Source organism: Asterias amurensis, chromosome 19, assembly GCF_032118995.1.
Source record: "Asterias amurensis chromosome 19, ASM3211899v1".
NCBI lineage: Eukaryota > Metazoa > Echinodermata > Asteroidea > Forcipulatida > Asteriidae > Asterias > Asterias amurensis.
The window spans coordinates 9,326,038-9,344,978 of record NC_092666.1 but is presented as its reverse complement, the minus strand read 5'-3'; the positions used below and the strand labels follow the sequence as shown (position 1 = coordinate 9,344,978).

At 39.4% G+C, this 18,941-nt stretch overlaps 1 protein-coding gene across 1 annotated transcript; it reads left to right on the top strand.

The window, feature by feature from the left end:
* The first annotated feature begins 1,173 nt into the window (after nucleotides 1-1,173).
* Nucleotides 1,174-18,941, top strand: LOC139951252 (uncharacterized). The gene is made up of 3 exons (XM_071950042.1): nucleotides 1,174-1,702; nucleotides 14,470-14,641; nucleotides 16,622-18,941. The coding sequence occupies exons 1-3, from the start codon at nucleotides 1,613-1,615 to the stop codon at nucleotides 16,681-16,683; spliced, it is 324 nt and encodes a 107-aa protein (XP_071806143.1). The 5' UTR covers nucleotides 1,174-1,612; the 3' UTR covers nucleotides 16,684-18,941.

The following is an 18,941-nucleotide window of genomic DNA, read 5'->3' as shown; positions in this document are numbered from 1 at the left end:
CCAAGCAAATGGCCCTATGTAAAATCCCTGAACTTTTAACCATGGTGTTTTCACGGAATATAGCCACCATATTGTTGATCTCATGTTTATTGTTGTGTATGACATTTTGAAAACCATGCAGAACCTTGGTGAAATGATTGGACTGAAAGTCCGGATATTAATCTTGAAGTATTTCGAGGAAAGGCCATGGTGACGTCTCAGCAAGTCTCATGGCTGTGACCAAAGCCTTGGAAGATCGGGTCATTAGTCTGTGGTCGGTCCTCGGCCACCTGATGGTCAAACTACGGCCACCTGATTATGGTCAAATGACCACCTGACCATGGCCGGAGCCACCGTGGTCCCGTAATTAGACCGCAGGACTTACAAGGTTGTGGGTTCGAATACTATCAAAGCTATGTGGCTCATTTCACCCTAAAAACCAACTCATGATTGAAACGTCCAACCCGAGTTTTTGCCAATAAAACTATGGAAAACCCACAGTGCAAAGCAAAAACAGACAGCCTTTACACAAATATTCAAACATGAGTTGTCATTTTGAGAAACAAACCAACAATGATCATAAGAGATACTTCAGCTCATCGTACAGAAAATTAATTTTGGCCACAATCTTTTTAACAAAAGGAAAACTCTATACAGAACCAAGGCTCAAATGACAGAAAAAGGCAGGCTCTTTTTCAGTAACTGGGAGTATCTGTCACTATGAATATCAGGTATGACTGATCCATAAAGGTTTTAATTTAGAGCAGTAATAATATGTTCGAGTTGACTGCAAGGAGTCATGCAATCAGTAATGAGTGAACGACAGGACATTACGCGTGTAAGCATTTCCCCAAATGAAATGAAATGTTGCTTGCAGCAAATCTATACTACTTACAGTCTGCCAACACTCCTTTTACAGCCTAGCCACGCGTGTGCCTTCATGGTCGAAGCACCTAGGCATTAATAAATCCTGCTCAAAAGTACACACCACGTACTTGAACCAATGAAAGTGATGGATGGACACAAGGTTGCGAAAATCCTATCCACGTGCCGTCACGTGACTGTAACATTAATCACTTGGGGATGATGGGGGAGGAGGGAACCCTGTGACGTCATCAATGACCAGTGACGACGGGTATATAAAGGGACCTCATAGATGTGGTTGAGAGATCATTTCGTTTTATGTTCCTCTGCTGGCGGGTTAGTTAATAGTCCGTGTGAATGGACGTGCGGGTACGAGGGTGACACTCAACACATCGTCTCGCTTCTAGAAAAAAAACTTCCTGCGTGCTATCTTGGACTCAAAATGAATCTGATTCAATTCAACGACTGATCTTTGTTCACACTCATTTTTTTAGCCAACCTCATCAGACAAAACGTCAAGAGATACCGACCAAACCACCAAGACAAATAGCAGCCGACATTCACCGAAAGGTTATTTTAGCAACTCATCATTTTCACCAGCTTCACATTCAGCTCTTTTCACCAGCGTCGTCAGACAAAACGTCAAGAGATACCGACCAAACCAACCAAGACAATTATTAGCAGACGACTTCGCCGAAAGGTTATTTTACGCGGCAAAAACATTATTTGAACTGGAACTTTAAAGGAAGATATCAGTAACAATACAACGATGGAAGTAAAAGTCCAGTGTGTTCTAACAGTTATGTGTGTTACAGTCTGTCTAGCGGCATTCATACGTGCAAGTTCGGCGGACGCAATCGTAAGTATGCATGCATAGTTGTATTTCATTGTAGCAAAGTTGTCGGACCACAGTTGTTTTAATTTGGTATTAGTTGAAGAAGACTAGCCAGAGTGTTGCCAAGCTAACGGCTGGTGGGAGTTACATAATATTACGTGACGCTTTAGCGGGTAACTCCTTTCTGACAAACCTAATACTCTGTTATTGAGGGCTGATTATAAGTGAGAATAGGTACTTCGTGAATGAAAGTGTGTATTGAATTTTTTTAAATTTAAATGGTAGCATGGTGCTTATTAAGGGAATAAAAGTGTAGTGTAGCGACGAGTTCTTTCACGGCTGTTTAAAACAGGCAGGGTCGTTGCCGTGTGATAAAGACCCGAGCCGAAGGCGAGGGACTTAAACACGGCAACGACCCTGCAAAGTTTTAAACGGCCGTTAAAGAACGAGTCACTACTCTTTTATTCCCATTCATAAGTGCCTTTTTGGTTAAAATGCGTAATAAAGCAAGAAACTATGTCAAACTTATCCGTTTCCGACGTGCTTGTTGCATTGTTATGACCGAAACGCTTATTTCCGACAGTTTCCGGTTCCGTTCGTGCGCGTATAGTCTTTGTGCAATACGGTCTCGTATTTCCTTTCACACACAGCGCGGCCAACTCACCGACAGCGCCCGCATCTCCCGTAACAAGAAACATCTTGCACCCAGACTAGCGTGGAGTATCCGCTCACAACCGGTTATAAACGCCGGTCATTATCAAAGGTTTAAACATCCCCACGTGACGCGCTCTCCACAATAAGAATAGCGAAACTGTATAAGGTAATTATGAATAATATTTATGGTTGCCGCAAAGCACAAGCGCATTGGACCAGTCAGAAACAGGATACTTGCACGACGCGGGCCACACCTCTATACGTTGGTCATTTCGCTTTAGTTTATTTTACTCCCAAAATGGCGAACACAGGATAGGCGCTTGTAATGAGCGCTGCACATTGTGAAATATAATAGATGTTAAATTTGCACCGGGGATAAAGAATATCCATTTTTTTTTTTTTTTTTTTCTTTTACCCATACACCGATGTGTGTCAGCACTGTATACTCAGTACTTTCCCGAGTCCTGTGAAAAAATATCACAGACATGTTACTCGGGTGGGATTCGAACCCACGACCCTTGTGAAATGTGTCAATATAATGCCTGAAGTCTTTTAATATTTGAGCGAGAATTTCTTTCTCTAATCTAAAGCTACGGTTACCTCAGATGGAGCCGTTTCTCACATTGTTTTATACTATCCACAGCTCTCCATTGCTCGTTACCAAGTATTTTGTTATTCTAACAATTATTTTGAGTAATTACCAACAGTGTCCAGTGCCTTTAAGCTGGTATTGTGTCTCTGCTTACAGTTCCTCGTCTGTGCTCGTCTTATAATAACTCTTAATTGGCAGTGAATTCGGTTTGAGCGCCAAAAAACAGACAACTTGGATTTATCTCTAAGCCATACACAGGATGTTTTGCACCATAAACAATATCTCATTACATCATCGATCTGGGTTATAACTCGGCTGTAATGGTTAAACAAATACTTGAGCAGTCTCGCTATTTTTAAGTCCGGTATATATAAAGTCAGCGAAGTTTATAAACACCTGTAAATAACCATTAGGGAAACAGGATACTTCAGGTCGGTAATGGGATGACGTCACATTCATGACGTCATCGACAGCTTAAGCATTTTTTTTGTGATCGGTTTGTCACGGTGTGTCAAAACTGTCTGTCTTTTCCACCAAATACAGATCCGTTGATTTTCCACCAATACAGATCCGTTGAGTTTCATTGATAAAACAACACAAAGAAATACAGGAACACATTATTAACACCATTCTTATTCTTTGAAAGTTGCTGTGATTTTTTCAAAACTGTAAAAAAAAAAAAACTTTATCTTTATAAATATAGGTTTGAAGTTTGTACTTCAAATTTTGTTTCCAACGTCAGCTCAGCAGCTCATCCCAGTGCGGGTATATGAAGCAACTCTTACAAGCTTGTATACGCCTGCAACCGCGTGGACCTCCTACTGTCCCTCTTTTGTTTATAGACCATGTGAACTTGGTTTACAATAAGTGCGACCTTATGCATTCTTTGGGTTTTCTGGCAGGCAAGATACTGCACTGGTCCTATGGAACGATGACATTTTGTGCCACAATTTCCACATAAATCCAAAAGTTATGAAAGTAAAAGCTGGAAAAGTTTCGAGATGTGCACCCTTTCATCATATCAAGTTTAGGTTGATAGGAATGATAGGAATTAGACAGTGCAATCTCCATTAAATTTAAGATTTGATGCTTTCTTCCATTAGCCTGTGTACGAATCGTGCCTGCAGGAAGTCCAGGCTCTGATGTGGCTCTTTTGTAAACATGTGATGTCACAGGTCACATCACCTGCACTTTTGACAACAGCTCCTATTGTTTTCCAACTGTGGACCTTTCCCGAACCATGGACTCTATTGTCCTTTGTTATAGGTCCACGGTTTAAAGGCAGTGGACACTATTGGTAATTACTCAAAATAATTATTATCATAAAACCTTTCTTGGTTGTGAGTAATGGGGAGAGGCTGATGGTATAAAACATTGGGAGAAATGGCTCCCTCTGAAGTGCCATAGTTTTCGAGAAAGAAGTAATTTTCCACGAATTTGATTTCGAGACCTCATATTTAGAACTTGAGGTCTCGAAATCAACCATCTAAACGCACACAACTTCGTGTGACAAGGGTGTTTTTTTCTTTCATTATTATCTCCCAAGTTAGATGATCGATTGAGCTCAAATTTTCACAGGTTTGTTATTTTATACATATGTTGAGACACACCAACTGTGACGGCTAGTCTTTGACAATTACCAATAGTGTCCACTGCCTTTAAAAATATGTATACGTATAAGTGCACACCTCCCAGTAAGGCAACTTTAGAGTAACGTCAAAAACGAAAGTGAATTTTGGACATGGCGTGGTCCCGAGAACCTTCAATCAATTAAGAAAATATTCCAATTACCATCCAGTGAGGTATAGACCTTTGACATTATACCATGTTAAAGTGAGCAGATGTAAGATGGAACTAATTTTCCACCTGATTTCACTTGAAAGGTCAAACTTTTTAAGGTGTCTCGTATAATTATTTGCCTGTTCATGGCAGTTAGTTTGTTTAAAGATGTCGTTTTAATAATAATAATATCGAAGTATTATATAGCGTACGTATCTACAAAACAAGGTATTCAAGGCGCAGAGTATTTTCAAACTTTCAGAAAGATAGGTAATTGCAGTGATGAATTTTGAGACCCAATTATTTAGCACATTATAAGGGTTTACAAGGTGCTATGGCGCATACAGCAGTGACAGCCAGGAACACCGGGGCGAACCCCCTTCTCTTTTTGAAAAGTGCACTGGGTTCTTTTACATGCGTTACACAACACATGGGACCAACGGCTTTACGTCCCATCCCAAGGACGAATCAATGGTTAAGTGTCTTGCTTAAGGACACAAGTGTCACGGCTGGGGATTCGAACCCACACTCTGCCGATCAGAAACACCAGAGTTTGAATTCGGTGCTCTTGTCCGCTCGGCCACGACACTTCCACAAATGAAGTTTAATAGTTTTAGGAAGTTTAATAGTAGTGGCTTCTTAAATAGCACTCATAAGTGTACACAACATAGTGTACATGTGAAATGGAATTAAGTTTAGATTGCATTCTTATTCTGGTAAGCATAATTTAATCATGCTTAGCTATATTTGTGCTTAAGCAGCTCTATGAAGTTGGGTCCTGTCTGGCGTAATGACGAGCCTTTAACTGTGACGTCACATATTCAGGCTACACACACAACTGGTTTCAATACCTTGGGATTATTTGTCATATCTGGGCAAAGCGAACTTCTAGATTGTGAGTTTGTTGTAATCAGGCACTAGATCAAGAGCTTTGGGGCAAATCATGATTGAAGCTCGTATTAACTTCTGCCCCTTCCAGGAATCGCACCCATTTAGGAATGACAATGATCTAGTCCCTATGAGGAGATCAATATCCCTGATTAGGCTAGACCCTGGGGCGACAAGGACCCGTTTTGTGTCAGTTATCGTGAGTCAGCTGACTTTTGTTAAAGCTATATATGCTCTTCGGACATAGCACAATACATTGAACTTGAGATGTAACCACAATTTATGACTGGGGAGGTCTGCGGTTACGCAATAAAAAGATCGCCAGGGAATGGTTACAATGTGTCTTTGTTTCCAGGCGAATCACGTGGTGTACCTACGCGATGATAGAGATATTTCTGACGAAAACAAAGTCACCTTTAAAACCACCACTGACTCAGCGCTTAATTATGGTAAACCTGACACCTTTAAAAAATAAAAAAAAAAAAGGCACATCAGGTTGTTGTTTTAATAATGTGTTGATAATTACTGGAATTGAAACATTTTCCTGGATATATAATTTTCACTTGACGTCACAAAGTGTAAATTCTGCCATTTTTAAGAAATTGCATTCATTTCCATAATTAGAGATCAATGACCCCTTGCATGACGTCACACTCTCAGAAAGCGCCCTCTCTGAAGCAAAAAGCGTCTGTTCTGATACCAAATGAGGCAAATCTGCGTTTCGCTCGTCCCCAGCGCCTTGCTTTAACCAAAGGCGCTGGGCTGGGCAAACGTATCATGCAATGTCATTGGTACGCTTCTGGTACGCTGGCGGTCACGTGTACGTTTTTACGCACCAATGAGCTGCCTCTATTTGCCTCGGTAAGAGCGCTGTTTGAAAGTTTGACGTATAAGCAAGGAGGTCTGTAAGAATTTGAATCCAAGTGACGTAGCTCAAAGCCAAAACCTACGCTTGGCAGTTAATCGGGAACTATTCCATTACAGAAATTACAAATCTATAGTAACCTTTAATACAAAATCCTGCCCAAGACGGAGAGAATACTCGCGAAAAAAAAGAAGTACTCGGTGCATTATAAAAGGACATCTATGTTTTCACTTGATGTACATCCATACTGGTTTGTAATGGACCAGTGCAATATGACACCTGAGAGCGTTAAGCACGTAACTAGCATGTGATGATAGATCAATGCAGTATCAATGCGAATAAAATAATTAGCGCAAGATCAGTTTACATTGAATCCAAGATGGACACTGATTGATTTAGGTGCAGGTGTGAGGCAGGTGCTAGACCACTGACTGATCTCTGTGGATGTTTACGAGCGTTTGCTTTGTAACATCAAACTGCGTAAGGAGCCAGGCTAGGCTATATTTAGGAAGGGGTGTTGCTAAACGGGAAGGAGGGATGACGATAATAAATGTCTATAAAGGGCAAATAATGCATTTGAAAAGGAAAAACGTATATTAATATGATTAATCTGTAAAGAAAAAAAGATTAAACAGAAGAAAAAAAAGAAGAACACAAAAAAGTAACTTATGATTCAAAACTTCTGACAGGTGTTCACAATCAATCAAAAACTTTAATGTTTTTTTGCTTTGTAGAAATACTACCACGTAGTTGAGGTTTGCGAAAAAAAACCACGTGTAAGTCTCTTTTGAGTATTGTTGGTTCTTAGAAGAACGTGGTCCAATTCCATGGCGCCGTTTTAGCGGAAAATATTGCCTAACAATTGTATGCTAAGCAGAAATCAGTATTATCCCAGTTATAAACGCATATCCGCGCATATTATTCGTCACTCTGTGAAGCTCATAAGGCGCTTTAACATTCAGTATTTTTGTGGAAGGTATTTTGAGATATGTTTGAATTATGAGACCTAAAAATTTGTTTTTACACGGCACCATGTATTTTAAGGGTTTTATTAGGATACATACGCCTTTTGGCGACAGTTATTTTTTTAACTTTTATGCTCTCCTGGGCACCCCACTGTTGTTTTACTTTGTTTTCTTAAATATTTTTGAATGTATGTACATGTGCTTGTAAATGTGATTGCCCGAATAAATATTATATTATTATTATTATGTACAATTTTACGAGGTGTTTCTGGAGAAATATGCTGCAAATAAAGCCAGGAACAACAAGTCTTTAAAACTGAACCCTCGCGCTTGACAATTCTTTTCATTTCATTTCATTTAGTTGGTGTATCTCAACATATGCACAAAGTAGCAAACCTGTGAAAATTTGAGCTCAATCGGTCGTCGAAGTTGCGAGATAATAATTAAAGAAAAAACACCCTTGTCACACGAAGTTGTGTGCTTTCAGATGCTTCATTTCGAGACCTCAAATTCTAAATCTGAGGTCTCGAAATCTAATTCTTGAAAGATCTTTCTCGAAAACTACATTATTTTAGAGGGAGCTGTTTCTCAAAACGTTTTATACTACCAACCTCTCCCCATTACTGGTTACCAAGTAAGATTTTATGATGATAATTATTTTGAGTAATTACCAATAGTGTCCACTGCCTTTAAAACCCACTTCTGCTGATCTTGAAGGTAATTAGGGCACCAGTTCATGAATACGGGCAAGTTTTTGGGTTAGATTTCTCCTCAGACAGTAGATGACAACTTTTCATCTATCTAAGTACTTCCTGAAAGATTGAAGAGAGAGGTAAAAGGGGCTACGAGTGACAGACAGCGCCGTAGAAGTTGATGGGGAAAATATACGCATCCAAACATAGACGTCACAATTTCAATCAGTTGGCTCCCAAGAAATCAGAGCAAAGTTGACATTTTTGGGGCTGAGATGACTTGCAAAAAAAAATATATTTGATATTGGTGTCCTTTTAGGGCCATTTCGAATTCAAAAAGGAAAAGTGAAGTCAAAGAGTTTATGCACTATAAAGCACATGCATCACTGAGATTGCGAGTGGTCAAAGATCTTGGTTAAGTCCCCTGATTGTACGATAAAAACAATTGGGGTATTTTTTTAAAGGTGCTCGTCCGACTATTGCTTTTCCTTCCAGCCTCAGTTTGTCGTAATTTACAATAACCGTATCAATGCGCTTAACATTTAGTGCACTATGGTCATTAGGCCAATAACATTCATTTAATCTTTCTCAGCTCCCTGGGAGTATACAACCCCTGGTAACCGTAGCGTTCACAATGCTTTGCTAGCACATAGCAACCTCTACCCCAGATGACCATTGATACCACTGGGTGAAGCGAAGCAATTATAGTAAAGTATCAGTTTGCTCAATGAAAAACATGCGCCTGGGATCCGAAAACTTAGAACTTGAATTCAACGCTCTCTAAACCACTCGGCCGTGACACTTTGATATGTGGTAATAAATCTTGCCTTGAATTTTAACTCACGGGTGACACCTCAACAGACTTACAGGTGTGGGTTACCAACGAGTCATTTGTCATTTCCTCACAGCAGGTTGAATAATGTGTTGAGTATTCACCAGTAGTGTCCACTGCCTTTAAAGCCATTGGACACTTTCGGTAAACAGTTTTGTCCAAGGCCCACACTTCATGTATCACAACTTATATGTAAAATAACAAACCTGTGAAATTTTAGGTTCAATCGGCCATCGGAGTCGGGAGAAAATAACGGGAAAACCCACCCTTGTTTCCGCACGTTTCGCCGTGTCATGACATGTGTTTAAAATAAATCCGTAGTTCTCGATATCGAGAAATTGATATTGTTTTAATGTTTTCTAAACAAATTAAAGCATTTCATGGAATAATATTTCAAGAGAAGTCTTTTGTAAATCTGTGAACTTTAATTTGTTTTGTCTGTGCCAAAAGTGTCCACTGGCTTTAAACCAAAGACTGGGGCATCCGGCAGTGACGCTCATGGCCTTCTCGCAGTCCGTACTTCCAGGCTTGACAAATAATAGACTTGACCTCGGATTCTGAGTCAGTTTGACCCATTTGGGATCATTCAGTTAGCACATTGATTCTTGGTCAGACCAACACGGTCGGCCATTTTGTGGAGTCAAAGATTTGATTCCACAAAATGGCCGAACGTGTCAGTTCACGACGTATATAAAGAACACCGTGCAGTTTCGAGACATTTATGTGTGGATACATTATATTCTATTTTTACAACATCTTTCCAACCATAATGCATTTGATAAAAAACGGTTTTCAAACACTTTTCATAGACCAACTCGCCCGATCCAATACAACGTGTCCTTTTAACAGGTTGATTTATTTGTCGTTGATATAACAATTCTAGGGCTGCAAGGAATAAATGATTTTATTTTTCAAAACCAATAATGTATTATCCATTAAAAGCATTACTTATCAGTAGAAAATAGACTCAACAAACAAAGACAATCTTCGTATTCATGACGACAATAGATAAAAGCCCACACACACACGCACACGGTTGAATCACCCTACCCACTAAATCATACTTGATCATCCAACACTTGAAAACCAAAAACGAAATTCCCTCCGTAAATTGAAATCAAATTTCCTGTGGGGCAAATCTCCTCTCATCATAATTCTCTTTCTAGATCTGCTTCTTATATAAAGCTCTTAAGTGTCATCACGTCATCAGATCAGTCAAGTGTCAGAGAGATTAATTCATCCCATTAGTGTCTCTAAATGTACGGGACTCGAGGTGTAAAAACACGTTAAATCGGGGGAACCAGTTTTCACTGCACCGGGGTTAATATTCAAGGTGTTATGCATGTATTGTAAAGTTGAAAATCGGAGTGCATTTTTTTTTCAATCAGGGCCAAATTTCATGGCTCTGCCAACCGCCACCTTATGCTCTTGCGAGCACCATTCTCTTAATGTGAAAGTCAGAATTTCTGTTCTAGCTGTGTAAGCGGAGTATGCTGAGTAACGCTGGGTATACACGCCCACAATTTTAGCAAACAAAAACACCGCTTACCCGTGAAATACGCTTGACGATAGTGCAAAGGTTCCTGCTCTCGTAAAGCGCCGATTATTTGTAAGCAGTAAACAATAACAGGAGACTTTTGGGACGCTTGGTGGCAGCAGACTTACCAGGTAAAATCCATTGTTCTTGGTAATGTGCGCATGCTCAGAACTACGTAAACAATGGAAATTTACATGGTAAGTCTGCTGCCACCTAGCGTTCCAAAGTCTCCCATTGTCATGGTACCATACTCGTCAACGGAAATGCATCAGCCGATTTATGCTTGGAAATGTCATCAAGAGATTTAGTTGGCGTGTCATGGGCGAGTGGCTAAGAGCACAAGGGTGCTCTCTGTTGTTCAACATAGTGCAGGTTCAAGTCCAGGTCGAGTCATTTCAGTCCATTTCATGGACGTTATAACAGCTGAACTAGCCAATCGCTATTTGGCAGTGTAATGAACTGATTAAGGTTAGCGTGGGACTTGAAAACAATTCCTTACAACTGCCAAGTTTTTTTCTATACTTGACAAAAAGGAATGAGTGATGGCAGGCACGTTCCTTTAGTGAAACTGAGACCTGGGAGTGCGTGGGTTGTTGCAATCAATACCTGAGTTTTATAGTTAATACCTTCAATATATTGTAGCATCATCCTCCAAGTCTTAGGACTGAACTTCAATCATATGAGAGACGAACTGTTATTACGCCTCGCTAGTTCCACTCATAAACATCATCCATTAACTCCTCAAGATCGAGTACATCTTGTGTCGAAGATCACATACGTGGTAATAATAAACTTATAACCTATGCCTGTCTTAAAAACAGAGCCATTAATCAACAGAGGGCGCCCCGTATTTAAATATTAAGACGTCATCGAGTCTTGTTTTGTCGCGTGATTCCAGAAGAAAAATAAAGATGGACTTTCCACAAAGTTGTGTGAGTGTTATAAATGGCATGCAGTAGAGCACAATGCAATGGATATCTTTAATCTATCAACACTTAGTTATCATCACTTATTTGTCACGCCATAGCACAAACAGAGATTTGTGGTCTGCACACGGCTTGCGTTTCAGTTCTTCAAATTAAATTGGAACAAGCATTTTTAGTACAGACTCATTTCTATTAATATCTCAGTGGTTGACCACATACACGCAACCAATGGCACTCTTAAAGTAATGGATGGTTACTTAACGGAACATTACAGAATTGGTAAGAACAAAAATCGTCAAGATCACAGATTTACATAAAACTTTCACTGTCTAATGATGATGATAATAGTAGAAAACATCCCTTGAAATATTTATGTCTGAAATATCATGTTTGGTGAGAAATAAATTGATGGAGTTTATCGCTCAGTGAGCGTTTTATTCATTTTTTGTACGATTGATGTCATGTAAAAATAATGTGTAATCGGTTTTTCACCATTTTCACGTGAACCAGATGGCCGATCGATCGCAAACTTCTACAGGTTTGTCAGTTATATATTGTGGATTATATTGTAGCTCATCCTTCAATTTGTTTGAAGTGCTTACACTGCCAGCAACTGTTTTGTTATTATAAACAAACTGTTTGTCTAGGGACGAGAACAAATCTTGAGATGTAGTGACAGGCAGTGCGAAATAAAAAATAGGTCCACAAAGTACGAGGTGTGTAAGTGGGTGGCAAGGATGACCGACCCGTAGCTTAGCCGTAATCTACCCGTATGTAAAATGGCATTAACCCTGATGAAACACAATGCACAAGTAGTTCATCTCTCGGGCTATGTTTCTCACCCCCAAGGCATTATGTGGAAAATGATCGTTTAGTTACAAAATGAAGGGAAGATCATGTTGATACTGAGGGAGGGTTTTGAATTTTAAGTATTTAAAAGAAAATATGCAGAGATCTATGTTGTGTTTATTTGGTTGAGTGATGGAGAGGTTTTTTGTGTTGTTTTAGGTTAATAGCGTAATGGTAAAACAGAAAAGTATTACAGTGAAGTAGGTTACAAAGAGTTATTAAACTGGCTGGTGGATTAAGGAAGATTTCAGCTTGTGTCTTAACAAAAAGCTAGTGCAAGAGATTACATTCACAAAGTGATACCGGGAGACGGTTCCAGTTTACATATTTGAATAAAGCTTTTGAAAAAAAAATACTTACTGATCATAGTACTTAATAATTATTTTGGTTTAACAAAGAAAAATATGCATACTTCTCTGTTTTAGAGAAGAGTCAAATTGTTTAATTTTTTATTTTACAGAAGTATTTTTGTGCGCGCAGCTTTTGATTGTGTGGTTTACGCGCGCCAACATTTTTCATTGCAGAGTCTGAAGCCACTATCAGTTGACTTCATATAAATTTTTATTTAGTTGTATGATCATACAAACTACATGTTAACATTCACTTACTAAATGGACGGTGAACCAATTTAACAAAAAGACATAATTGGAGCCTATTAAACCACCAACTCTTCGGTTCACAAGCAACAAAGGTACATTTTAAAACAAATGCACTCTTTTAAAAGGTACGAAGAAGAATATTTTGCACGCAAGTCCTTTGGAACCATTGGATGGATTTCACAAAGGGTCAGGACTCGTCTTATCTCAAGTTAGGACGAGTAACTCTTCCTAACTTAGGATTAATCTTAAGGTCTGCATGCTACAGTGCAGGGTTGGGACTCGTCCTGTGTTCTATGATAAATCTTAAGTTTGGAAGAGTTTTGTGAAATCGACGGCATGTGTTTTACAGAGCACCGTAAGCCAACTATATAATGTTAAACAGCGCCATGAAATGGCGCAAAGTTTCAATTACATGCCTCTTATACATAGTTTTTAACATTCATTGAAACATTTCTGTACAGTAAATTCAGTGAGGCATGTGAATGTGACGGGCGGCAGTGAAACTACAACATATTATTGCCTTCTAACACTCAGAGTTTTGCAAGCCCAGAAAACCCAGCATTATACGTCACACTTTTCACATTGTGACGTCATTTGCTAATAAGGCTGACAGACACAGATCAACCAAAGCCGACGTCTTACCCAAATGCCAACCCAAAATTACCCCACTCGTCCCTTTTCTGGGTAATGACCAATGTTTTTTTTTTTTACATCACGTTAAAGATCAACGACCTAGCGCATCTCGACAAAAAACCAAAATGGCGCCAAAGTGGTGGTTGGTGATAGATGCGTTAAATTTCACTCTTCGCTGGGATTAGGTTCACACCGGAGAGCGGCTTGACTCACCATGGGGAAGAAACGCTTCTCTGGACCCGTCTCTATTTACAGCTCTGGGCTGATCTATTGGCATTTTAAATATGCGTGGGATAATACGACAGTCTGTTCAATTTATTTGAGTGAATGAAAGAGCTGCGGCGATGACACAGTTTTATTACGTCACACTACAGACTTCCGGAAGTCACCAATTAGTTCAACTTTTTTTTGAAAAGTGCTGACAAACATTTGCAAAAAAATGACAACAAAAACCTCTTTAGTTGCAATTTTCGTAAGAGGAACCTGCCGTGTGGTCAATGGTGCAACCTTTGTCAGGTTCCCTGAATACCAAGGTGCCTGACTATTTTTCCACCCGGCCTCGGTTTAGTTTGCACGGAAGATAAACAAGACGGCGGCACTGTGATATTTACAGTTGAAGGTCTATTTACAGTTGAAGGTCTATTTACAGTTGAAGGTCTATTTACAGTTTACGAAACGAGTACAAAACTAGAACACATTCTCGCTTACTCAAAAGAAATCGCCACCCGACATGACAACACGCAATAGTCACAACGCCACGAAGAAAACTTCTGGCTGGCGGCCATCTTGAATTGCAGCTCTTATAGATATTTCACATTTAACGTCACGGACCACGTTTTTGGCAACCATAGGTTGGAAAACTATGGAAAGCCATGAATGCAAAACATATTTATTACCACGTCACTAAGAAAACGTCCTGGCTGGCCGCCATCTTGGCTCTTATATTTTTATGCATTTTCTATTTTGTTTTTCTCTCACAGTGTCAACCAGACGAGTTCTGCCTCGGTAGACGCTACAGAAACACCGTCCAGACGTGCGTCTGCCCCGACGAGGTTCACGAACTGGACGGTCTTTTAGTCGCCATTCCAACCAAATGCCAATACGACTCTCGCCAACGTCACTTCCTGTGTAGGCCAAAGGTCAAATATGAAGGTATTGACGAACATGGCCGGTAGGCATCATGTATGTCATATTTACATCTCATTGCACGTTTGTTTGTTCGTTTGTTTTCTTTTCATTATTTGTTTTCATTTTAACAATAGATTGTTAAACAGAAACAGAAAGTAGACTGACTTTGTTGCAGTGCGCTTAGCACAGAATTATCAATTGTATTGCTTTCCATGCAGTAAATTATTAATACCCGAAAATGTTACTATATAAACTGCAATTTAAACACATCGCTTCTTTATAAAAGGCACCTGACATGCTTGGTAATTACTCAAAATGTATGTTAGCATACAACTTACTTGGTAACGAGCAATGGAGAGCTGTTGAGTGTATAAAACATAGCGAGAAGCGGCAATTTCCTTGCAACAACGATGACCAATATTGAGCCCAAATTTTCACAGATTTGTTATGTTATGCATATATATAGAGAAACACCAAATGAGTATGCTGGTCTTTGACAATGGACCCTTCCCATGAAATATGCTAATCACATTCACGCATGCGTACAGACCCTGTTGGTTGGCAAACGCCATAGAGTTGTGCACTAAGCAGACGCGCAGTCGCGTCTGCGTCACGCACCCATTAGCCGTGTACAAAACAGCGCGATGTTCCCTCATTTTGCCAACCAAAATGTTAGTGCGCACGCGCTATGTGTAATTGACATATTTCATGGGAAGGGTCTATTACCAAACGTATCCAGTTCCTTTAACCATCAAATATAATTATAGTTTGCAAGGAATCATTTTTCTGGTTTAACAGCTATAGTTTGACCCCAAAACGGATGAACTTTGAAATATCTTTTAAGTCTCTATAATTAATGTGTAATGTTCATAAACCTTCGGATGGGACGTAAAGCCGTTGGTCTCATTTCGCGTTCAATGCACTTCAATTTAATTCAAACTAACATTTATTTCCATTACTTCATAAAAACAGTTCAACCGATAACTTATAAAGGAGTAACCAATAAAAAAAAAGGCAGATATAAAAAAGGTACCTTAAAGACCCTGAGCACCTTTAGTAATTGTCAAAAACCAGTCTTCTCACTTGGTGTATCTCAACATATGCACAAAATATCAAACCTGTGAAAATTTGAGCTCAATTGGTCGTCGAAGTTGCGAGATAACTATGAATAAATAAAAATCCTCATCACACGAAGTTGCTTGGTTTCGAGACCTCAAATTCTAAATCTGAGGTTTCGAAATCAATGGAAAATTACTTATTTCTTGAAAACTACATCACTTCAGAAGGAGCCGTATCTCACACTGTTTCATACCACCAACCTCTCCCCATTACTCATTACCAATTAAGGTGTTATGCTAATAATTATTTTGAGTATTTACCATTTGTGTCCGCTGCCTTTAAATGAACTCAGTGAACTTATATCGTTAAGAGAAGGGGTTTGCCCCAGTGTTCTTGGTTGATTAGCTGCACATTGCACCACAGCACCTTGTAAAAACCATTACATGTTGCTATGTAGTAAAGGAATTTGTCTCATATTTCAAAAACGTATAGCTCTCACAACTTGCAGGAAAAGGTGAGTGTTGATGAAGCGCCTTAGGCGTCACTGAGTGACGGATAAGAGATAGGTTATTAGCATAAAACCTTTCTTGGTAAAGAGTAATGGGGAGAGGTTGATAGTATAAAACATTGTGAGAGACGGCTCTCTCTGAAGTGACATAGTTTTCGAGAAAGAAGTAACTGTCCACGAATTTGATTTCAGTTCTCAATATCAAACATAACGCGCACAACTTCGTGTGACAAGGGTGGTTTATCCCCATTATTATCTCACAAAGTTCGACGACCAGTTGAGCTCAAATTTTCACAGGTTTGTTATTTTATGCATATGTTGAGATACACCAAGTGAGAAGACTGGTCTTTCACATTTACCAAACGTGTCCAGTGTCTTTAATATTATCATTAAAAAGACTAATAAAAGGTTTTGTTTTGTTTGTGTTGTTCTCTTAGATGGATTTCCTGGTAGTTTCATCACGAGACTCTTCAATGGTTTCACCAACAAGAGGCGGTAATACCAGTGATTTCATAGGAAATAGAATAAATTAATAGACTTTCTATAAAAAAAACCCAACCACGATCGATTTGTGAACAGACAATAATTTTAATGGACGCCCACGGAAAGTTGATCCAATAACGCCATCCATCCTCAGCAACAACAGCGGAACAACCGTCAACGAAACAACCGTCAACGACAGTCAAGGAGGGGAATGTGCGTAGCGAGTACTGTATATCCCCTTCCTGTGGACGACCATTTTGTTTCATTCGGCCTGCCTGCCCAATTTCACGGCGCTTCTTAATGGTGAGCACATTTTCGTGCTTACTTTAGCAGAAGCAAACAAATTAGAAAGTACGAATTGTGACGTCATTCATTTCCGTGCAGTAAGCACCGGAAGGTTAGCATGCCTTTTCGTGTGCTTACGACTAGCATCGCCATACAGTGAGCACAACATCGGCCGTTAATTAAAAGCAGCTCGATGAATATGGGCCATTGTCATCGTTTCAAGTTCCAAATCATCCTTTTTGATTTTTTGTTTGTTTAAATATTTCCCAGCTGTACTTAAACTTCATGGTGCGTCAAAACATGCATATTAAGTAGTTAATCAAATAGTCCCTCACCATGAAATATGCTAATTACCATCACTCGTGCCTTACCTATCAGACGCTTTTGGTTGGCAAACGCAATAGAGATGTGGCACGAAAGAGACGCACAAACGCACATGCGTCACAGCACCATCACCCCCATACACAAAAATTAAAGGTATGATGCTCATTCAGTTTGCCAACCAAAGAGTTAGTGCGCACGAGTGACGTTCAATTGGCATAACTTCATGGGAGAGGTCTTTTTAATTTATTCATCTATGTCACGTGGTACATTCACTCCTCCCACGATTACTTCAAGTTTGTAAACTCGGGACAGGAAAGGTTTCGAAAAATAATGAGCAATTTTTTTTTACGAATATTGCCCGATGTATTAACTGGCGAAGATGTCATTCACCAGCACATTATAATATCGAATAATATCGAAGTCTTATATAGCACACGTATCTACCAAACGAGGTACTTGAGGCGCTGAGTATATACAAACTTTCAGAAAGAAAGATTTTTTGCAGTGATGACTCTCTGAGACCCAATAGTAGCACCTTAGAAGGGTTTACAAGGTGCTATGGCGTATACAGCAGCCACAGCCAAGAACACCGGGGCGAACCCCTTCACTTTTCGATAAGTGCACTGGGTTCTTTTACATGCGTTACACAGCACATGGGACCAACGGCTTTACGTCCCATCCGATGGACGAAGAAATGGTTCAGGACACAAAATGGCTGGGGATTCGAACCCACACTCTGCTGATCAGAAACACCAGAGTTTGAATTCGGTGCTCGTAACCGCTCGGCCACGACACTTCCACATTAACCCCACGTGATCGAGTAATAACCAATCAGAATATAGAACTAGCAAGAGGATGACGGCTATACAAAGTTTGACCGTTGACCCCTTGTATGGCGAAAGTGCACCTCTGCACGTAACGCGTCTGCTGTTGCTGTTGTTATGTCAATTTCTTTCTGTAGATTAGTTTGACACTCAAAATGGTGGACAGAAATTGCGCGTGTAGCACAGCGCGTCGTGCAATGAGTCGTACTTGGGTACATAATTTATACCCAAAAAACATTTTAACATTTAAACCAATTATTTTGCTGTATGGGTTTAACTCATTAAAAAATCTGCAATGAGATAATGTCCAAGCACCACCCTTTCCAAGGCTAGAAAGAGATTGCGCCTTAAAAGTATTTGTGTAGTAGCTATTGTGAGCATTGGTATTTTCAAAATAGTTCAATTATTTAAAAAATGATCGTCAAGTCGGACGACAAAAAAGTACCCAAGACGGAAGCTGCGCACGCTTTCTGTAATGGAAGTCATGTCGTCTAAACTAATTTTGTTAAATTCTAATAATTATTCCTGTAAAGTCTACACAATTAAAGTGTTATTGATATGATTACAGGGCGCCCTCCAGCGAGGAACTCTGTTTCAAAGAAAAAGGAGCAATCCCTATTAAGAAATAAATCTTAGCAATACAGTACAAAACGTCTCTAAAATAATTAGTAAATAATATTATGCATGGCAATGTTGTATGCATTTGCGTGTATTTATTTCCACTTAAAAGTTTAAACTAATGATTAAGCTATTAATATTTATTGATGTAACTTTAAGACATGTACTATTTATTCTGTGTTGTACAATTTAAGTGTTTTTGAGGTTTTCGTTGTTCAGTCTA